The 7,331-nt window shown below is 56.6% G+C and overlaps 1 protein-coding gene across 2 annotated transcripts; it reads right to left on the bottom strand.

The window, feature by feature from the left end:
• Nucleotides 1-76: 76 nt before the first annotated feature.
• On the bottom strand, nucleotides 77-6,453 carry Pex11g (peroxisomal biogenesis factor 11 gamma). Of its 2 annotated transcripts, none has more exons than XM_004644901.2 (5): nucleotides 6,376-6,453; nucleotides 4,726-4,914; nucleotides 2,645-2,823; nucleotides 970-1,032; nucleotides 77-590 (listed from the first exon to the last, which is right to left on the bottom strand). In XM_004644901.2, the coding sequence occupies exons 1-5, from the start codon at nucleotides 6,433-6,435 to the stop codon at nucleotides 356-358; spliced, it is 726 nt and encodes a 241-aa protein (XP_004644958.1). In that variant the 5' UTR covers nucleotides 6,436-6,453; the 3' UTR covers nucleotides 77-355. The 2 variants fall into 2 exon arrangements, with proteins under 2 accessions (XP_004644958.1, XP_023560843.1); XM_023705075.1 differs by lacking the exon at nucleotides 6,376-6,453 and adding an exon at nucleotides 6,238-6,366.
• Between the last annotated feature and the right edge of the window lie 878 nt (nucleotides 6,454-7,331).

Below are 7,331 nucleotides of genomic sequence, written 5' to 3'. Positions count from 1 at the left end.
AGGCTGCCCAGGGAATGGCTTCAAATCATGGCGTAGAGAATCCAGGAGCCATCAGCATAATTACGTCACACCACGCTGGCCTGCACCAGGACATTTAATTGGTTCTCCACCCAGGTCTCCCCAGGCCCAGCAGGAGGCGGATGTGGGCCCCCAAGCTCTGCCTTGGCTCCAGAGCCCCAGGGCGCTCCCATGCAGGCTGGGCCCTCAGGTGCTTATGCCAGCTCCTCTTCCCACCAGTCTTCTTGAGCTAGCACAGGGCTGCTCAATTAAAGATGCAGCCCCTGTCGCACTGACTCCTGCTCCGTGAGGAGGGACCCTCTGCGGGGTCCAGCCGTGTGCTGCTCCCCAAGCCCCATCAGGGGCTTTCAGCCTCCGTAGGGCTGCCAGCCTGGGCCGCCTGGTAGATACTAAGCAGGGAGGAGATGGTGCCCATGAGGCCCACCAGCCAAGGTGGGAAGCGGCCAGCCCACAGGACACCTGGTGGCAGCCAGTGCACTGCGTTGGCCAGGTCGGCCAGGTTGCTGAGCAGCGTCAGCACCTCCGACCGCATCTGCACCTCTGTGGCCCTCCGCTTGCTCCGGGGCAGTCGGCTGTGGGGACAGAGTGGACACAGGGATGAGGACAGCCCTGCCTAGGGATGGCCTGCTTTGCCCCCCACGGGGGCCCACAGCCTAGAATCCAGCCCTCTGTCTCCAAACTCCCTGAGCAGGAGCGTGGGGTGAACCATTAGGACAGCACAGGGGGTGACAGGGACCACTGTCCCCGGGAAGCTGACTCAGCCTGCAATGACCATGAAGGGTCAGCCCAGGAGGGCTTGCTTAGCAAGCCTCAGTTCCCCCATATGTAAAAGCTGCTACATCCCACCCCGAGCCCAAGATGAGGCCCTGCAACCCTGTGTACACATGCACGGACCCTCAGGGACGCGGCCGGGGCACCATCTGACCCCTCTGGGTGCCCAAGCCACCACACCTGGTAAAGGCAGCCGTGGGGCTCTGCAGCCTCTGCCTCAGCTTCAGCACCATCCACAGGGACCTACAACACCAGACACCAGGGACCAGTTGGGGAACGCCGGACACACTGGGGGCCAGGGGCAGCTCCTCAAGCAAAGTGCTCAGGGACTTGTGACTCACACAGACCAGAGCTGCCTGGCCTTGTCACAGATCCACTGGGTGGCGGATGGGGAGCCACAAGCCCACTCAAAGTGGCAGTTCCTGCCGGCCCCTGCCTGGAAGTCCCTGGGCACATGGGGAAGTCCTACAACTAGAGAGAGACACAGGGTGGGCTTCCTGATGAACACAGAAGGGGACATCAGACCCACACCTCCAGCCAGACATGGAGCTGTCCCCAGAACGGGTGCCCAGCCTCCCTGCTCCAGAGCTAGGAGGCTTCTCAGCTGCTGGATCGGGGACTGGGGGGTCCTAGCTCCTCTGTTTTGCGGGGAACCCAGCCCTTTCCCTCTTCTGTTGCATTTTTTTTTTTTTTTTTTTTTTTTTTTTTTTTTTTTTTTTTTTTTTTTTTTTTTTTTTTTTTTTTTTTTTTTTTTTTTTTTTTGAAACAGGGTCTGGCTGTGCAGTTCAGGCTGGCCTTGAGCTTACCCTGTAACTCAGGTTGGCCTCATGTTTGCAATGATCCTTCTGCCTCAGCCTCCCGAGTGCTGGAATTACAGGCAGGTGCCACAACACCCAGCTTGGGTTTTGCTGTTGTTTTTTACTTTTTGAGCCAGGGTTTTGCTAAGTCATTAAATTCTCCAGGCTGAGCTCAAATTTGCAAACCTCATGCCTCAGTGTCCCAGAGTGCTGGGATTCCCTGGCATGGCTCAGGGGCAGGGGCTTCTGAACAAGCCAACTCAGCAAATTTGCAAAGCTGAAGACACAAGGGAAAAAACCACTGCTGGGAAGTTCTACAAACTCATTTGGGGACACACGAGACCGATCAGGAAGCAGCTGACCTTTCCTCTGGGTGCTCTGCTGACAAAAGGCAGGCGGTTACCGGGGACCCAGGGCGAGGCCACCTCCCAGCTGCTGCGTCTCTTGGGGCCCTGGAGCTATTTCTTCCCCCTGGTTCTGCCCTCCCTGAGATGTGGCCATCTTAATCCGTCCTAGGACCGACGCTGTTTCCCATTCGGCCAGGGGGACAAAGTGAAGGTCACTGAGACGGGAGAAGGACAGGGGTTTTCTGGGGCCGGGGGTCACCAAGGGTCCTCACAAGAGGGAGGCGGAGCTTCAGAGTCTGAAGATAGAGGAACGAAGTCGGGCACGGTGGCTCACACCTGCCATGCCAGCACTGAGGACGCTGGGGCAGGGCTGAGCAAGCAGGCAGCCAGAAAAAAGAAAAAAAAAAAAGGAAGACAGGGCCCTGAATCGAGGGTACTCTAGGGGCTAGGATCTGCGGAACCCGGATCACCTCCCCCTATACCCCGCCGCCGCCCTGCCTCCAGGATGGACCGGCCCTGCACACGGGAGGCCTGTGCGGGGTTTCCCAGACTGTACCATGATACCACCTTCGGGAACATGCTGAAGCAGCGCTGCTTAAAGGTTCCGAGTGTGCGGTTACTCATTACTGGAAACGAGCAGCGAGGTCACAAAACCGGAAGACGGGGAGGAACGCCCAAGAGGCGGCCGACAGCCTCTGCGAGGTCACTCACCTGGCCACCCCCAGCAGCAAGGACAGGCCCCAGAGCGCGGTGCTCAGCGTCCACCAGCGGGCAGAATCCACGTGCAGGACCTTGGCGTCGGCGGCCCAGGCGATGTGCTCGCATGGATAGTAGAGCTGATCGGCTAGGTTGCCCAGCACAGACAAGCTGCGGACAAAGGCATCCTCCTCCTGCGGGGCCACGGGAGGGGCGGGCCCTGCGGTTGGAGCTCCGCACCGCTGGTTAGGACCAGGGGGCAGCAAGGCCCCTCCCCACCTCCATCCCTCGGCCAGATCGGGCCTGAGTCTGCTTTCCACAGCTAGGAATAGAGCAGCCCGAAGTGTTCTGCCTCACTAGCTCTGGGGTGGGCACCCGGCTCTACCATCTTGTTTTCTGAAGTTCCCCGGAATGCCCACTTATGGCGGGGCCAGAGCTCCAGGCCACAGAGCTGAGCCGTAGAGCACACATGAGCGCTGGGTCCTGCAGTGCCTGGGACACCTGCCCAAGCTGTTCCTCTTCTTCCCTCTGGTTGTCTGGTTTTGCAGCACTGGAGATTGGACCCAAGGCCCTCTGCAGTGAGCCATGCCAACCCGCCACCTCAGGCTCTCTACCCAGCAAGGCAGGGCTGGAGCTGCTTCCCCACCTCCCCTGCCCTTCTCAGAGCCCGCCTCTGGTCACAGGCAACGTGGTGGAGATCCTGTGCAGTGCAGCAGGCACCAGGCTGCTCCCTGCAGCACCGTGGTAACAGCAAAATGTGAGTTAGAGCACCTCCTGTTAATGCAGGGGCGTACTATGTGGACATCGAGAAGGGGCCCAGGCCAGGTGTGGTGGCACATGCCTGCAGTCCCAGCGCTTGGGAGGCTAAGGCAGGGGGATCTGCACAAGTCCAAGGCCAGCCTGGACAACACAGTGAGTTCAAGGTCAGCCTACACTGCACAGAGAGACCCTGTCTCAAAAAAAAAAAAATTCTTCTCCCCCAAAATGAAGGAGCTGGGCATGGTAGTACATGACTGCCATCCCAACAACATTGGAGGCACTAGGATCATCAATTTGAGGCCAGCCCTGAGCAATTTAGCAATGCCTTGTCTCAAATAAAATAACAAGGGGGCTGGTGAGATGGCTCAGTGGTCTAAAGCACCTACTTAGGACAAGCTTAGCAAAGCACAGGGACCACAGTTCGATCCCCCAGCACCACATGCCAGCCAGCCCCGCCCCCTGGTGGGCTGAGCTGGCCACACACACACACACAAAAAAAAATATTTAAAAAAAAATAAATAAAATAACAAGGGCTGGGAGTGTAGCTCTGTGGTAGAGCTCTGGGCTCAATCTCGGGGGCTGGGGGGCTCTGTGCACACTGACGAGAGTGAGCTCCTTGCCGTACTGCTTGGCTGAGAAAAGGGGCAGAAGGGCGTGCAGAGGCGGCAGCTCCTTATGTCAGCACCAGTACCTGCCCAGGGCGGGGTGGGGGGGCAGCAGGAAATACCACCACCACAGCCACCTCTGAGGAGGACCCAGGCCGAGAGGCCAAGAGAGAGACTCTACTATCCACTCTCAGGATGTGCAAACATGTTGACTTTATTTCTTAAATTAAGTCAAGGGCCAGGGATGCAGCCCCGTGGCAGAGCCCTTGCCCAGCATGCACAAAGCCCTGGGTTTGGGAAGGGGGATCTAACGCAGCGGCACAGTGTCTGCCTGGCAAGTGCATGGTTCTGAGTGTGATTCTCAGGCACCTCCAACTACGCCCTCGGTTTGATCCCTTGCACTGCAAAACTAAGTATATAAATTACATATATAGCCGGGGAGATAGCCCAGTGGTAAGTGCCTGCCTGACAAGCACAAGGGCCTGAGTTTGATCCCTGGCACAAAAAATAAATAAATAAAATATATATAATATATAATGCAAATATAACACAAAATGATACATAAATTAAATCAAAATGAGAACATCTGATCATCTCAAGATCTCAACAAAAATCAAAAGATAATAACTGTCCAACAGGGAATACTTGGAGATAAGCCCAGAAAACACAGACCGAGGCCCACAGCTTCGAGGCTTCCTGCACCCCTCTCCCTACACCCAAGCACCCCATTACCTCTGTCCCCAGGCCATACTGCTTTGTGTACAGAAACATGGCCAGGTCATCAAAGAGTCGCAGGACAGTCCTGCAGTGGCTCAGCTGGGCCGACACTGCCAGCAGGCGCGTCCCCACTTCTGACCTGGCAGGACATTGTTCAAGCAGGACCCCGCCAACCAGCTGGCAGCAGTACCCCAGTGTTCGGATCTGTGGGAAATCGGAAGCAATCAACTAAGGTGCAGTCCTGACCCAGGTGCCTGTGCAGAAGATTCTAAATCAACAAGCTTCCAACAGAAACTGGCAGTTTGAAAAGGTATTTCCAAGCTGGAGGCAGTGGTGCACACGTGGGATCCCCATTATTGTAGGAGGCTGAGGCAAGAGGATGGCAAAGCTTGAGCCCAGTCCGGACAAAACAGAGACTGAGTGAGACCCTGTCATGGAAGAAAAAAGAAAAAAGACCAAGGAGGTAGCTCAGTGCAAAAGCCCTGAGTTACCCCAGCGCTGCAATAAATCAATCAAGACACTTGCAGATGGGACAAATGGGGAGTGTGACACTGTCCAAATGTGCAGAGTCTAACAAGAGTCCTGGCACACGGGTGAGGTGGTGCATGCCTGTCATCCCAGCACTCGGGAGGCTGAGCAGGCAAATCGTTCCAAGTTCAAGACCAGCCTGGGCTACAAAGTGAGCTCAAGGCCAGCCTGAACTGCATAGCAAGACTCTGCCTCAGAAAAACCAAAGAGGAAAAAAGAAAAAGAAAAACCAGAGAGAGAGAGAGAGAGAGAGAGAGAGAGAGAGAGAGAGAGAGAGAGAGAGAGAGAGAAAATGAGTGTGTCCCAGCACAGGCCGCAGGAGGAGGTGGAAATGTAGATTTGCATCAACCTGCTTGGGCCAAAGCCCTGAGCTGGGCTGTAATGGTGGGAGCAGCAGATCCGGCCCCAGCCCACCAGGCAGAGCAGCGATTTGAGTTGTTTTGGTGACAAGAAACCTGTTCAAAAGGTCATGAGGCATTGGGAAATGGATGCAGTTCAACTGCCTTCTCATTTCCATTTTCATCTGCTCCTCAAAAAGCGCGTCTCTCATATATCTCCTCTCACTTGTAATCCTCTCCAGATCCACGACAATGCCGGAACACTGGCCGATCAAGGTGAGGGAGTGAAAGCCTTACTGCGGATGCTCACCTCGGGGATCTGGCTGGCACTTACACGCCGACCAGCGCACTCACGTCCCCAGCTACGGCTCACGTGCGCCCTGGTAAGGTGCTGGTCAGGGCGCATTAGGAGTCCGACCTCAGGGACCAGAACGGAATAACCTTCATGCTCAACCTCAGGGGATTTGGTAGAATCTGAATGTCCAGCCGTAGGGGGAGCCCTGCGACCTGCCAAAGCCCTTTATAGGGCAGCGCTGGGAGCCCCCCAGGCGGCGGGGTGGCCAGATCCCGACTGTCAAGCGCGGACACCCGGTCGGGAAGCGGGACTCCTGCCGGGCTGGGTCGGCAGGGACCACCTCGGTGTCCAACGCTGGGCACGGACCTGCAGCCCAGCTCGGGCAGCGCCCCAGCGACGCGGGAGCCCTGAGCGGGATACCGCCCCTCTCTGGCCTCTGTTTCCTCATCTCTGAGCTCTGCGCGCCAACTCCAGGACTCCGGCCCCGCTCGGCCCCAGCCTCACCAGGCGGTCCCGACCCCTGTACGACTCCAGCGCCGACGCCAGGCCGCTCGCTACCGCCATGGCAACTCCGCCGTGACGTCACCGGGACGGGGCGCGCGCGCCAGGGGGCGGGGCCAGGCTGCGTTCTGCGCAGGCGCCGAGGCCGCCCTTTGTCCCCAGAGGCCGCCCTGTTGGCGGGGGCGCGCGCGGGGGCGGGGCGGGGTGAGCCCGGGAGCTTGTTGCGGCCGGTTGGGCAACGCCGAAGTGTGTCAGAGGTACGCGAGGCTCGCGCTGCGTCGCTAGCTAGCTGGAGCTGCGGCGGGGCGAGCCCGCCTTCTGTGCCCGGGAATGCAACGGAAAATAAAGACCTTTAAATGTATAAAGGCAGGCATGGTGGCGCGTGCCTGTCATCCCAGCACTCGGGAGGCAGAAGCAGGAGGATGGTTGCGAGTTCGAGGCCAGCCTGGCCTACTAACGAGAACCCTGCCTTATCTGCAACTATAGTTGTAGATATGTGTGTAGGTATGGCTACTTAGTTACAGTAGTATTTAGGTTGAGCCAAGGGCTTTCACACTGAGCTCCATCCCCATACTTGTTTTTATTTTTTCATTTCTTTTTAATATCTTGGTCCTTGCAACTTATTTATTTATTTTGGCGGAACCAGGGATTGAACGCAGGTCTTTATGCTTGCCAGGCAAGCGCTTATTCTACTGAGCCATCTCCCTGGCCCTGTTTTTTCATTTTGAAACTGGGTCTCACTAAATCGCCAACTTCCAGCCTTCATTGGGCTGGAATCTGTACTCCTCCTGCCTCAGCCGCCCAGAGTCCTGGGATGACAAGCATGTGCCACCATACGTGGCTTGTGTGTTTGTGTATGTGGCATACACTGTATTATATGCAACATGTATTGTGTGTATATGAGTATATGTGAGAATATCTATATCTATATTTCTCTCTCTCTCTCTCTCTCTCTCTCT

The sequence above is a fragment of the Octodon degus genome, unplaced genomic scaffold, assembly GCF_000260255.1.
Source record: "Octodon degus isolate 3935 unplaced genomic scaffold, OctDeg1.0 scaffold00214, whole genome shotgun sequence".
In the NCBI taxonomy this organism is placed as follows: domain Eukaryota; kingdom Metazoa; phylum Chordata; class Mammalia; order Rodentia; family Octodontidae; genus Octodon; species Octodon degus.
Note: the sequence above shows the minus strand (reverse complement) of the source record. Positions and strands in the feature narration are given on the sequence as shown.

Bases quoted from the DNA above. Each gene is read 5' to 3' on its own strand.
- Pex11g (XM_004644901.2), bottom strand. From the start codon at position 6,435: ATGGCGGTAGCGAGCGGCCTGGCGTCGGCGCTGGAGTCGTACAGGGGT. The intron at 4,915-6,375 runs GTGAGGCTGGGG...GATTTCCCACAG, and splicing joins ACAGGGGTCGGGACCGCCTG to ATCCGAACACTGGGGTACTG. The intron at 1,033-2,644 runs GTGAGTGACCTC...CTGGTGTTGTAG, and splicing joins TTGCTGCTGGGGGTGGCCAG to GTCCCTGTGGATGGTGCTGA.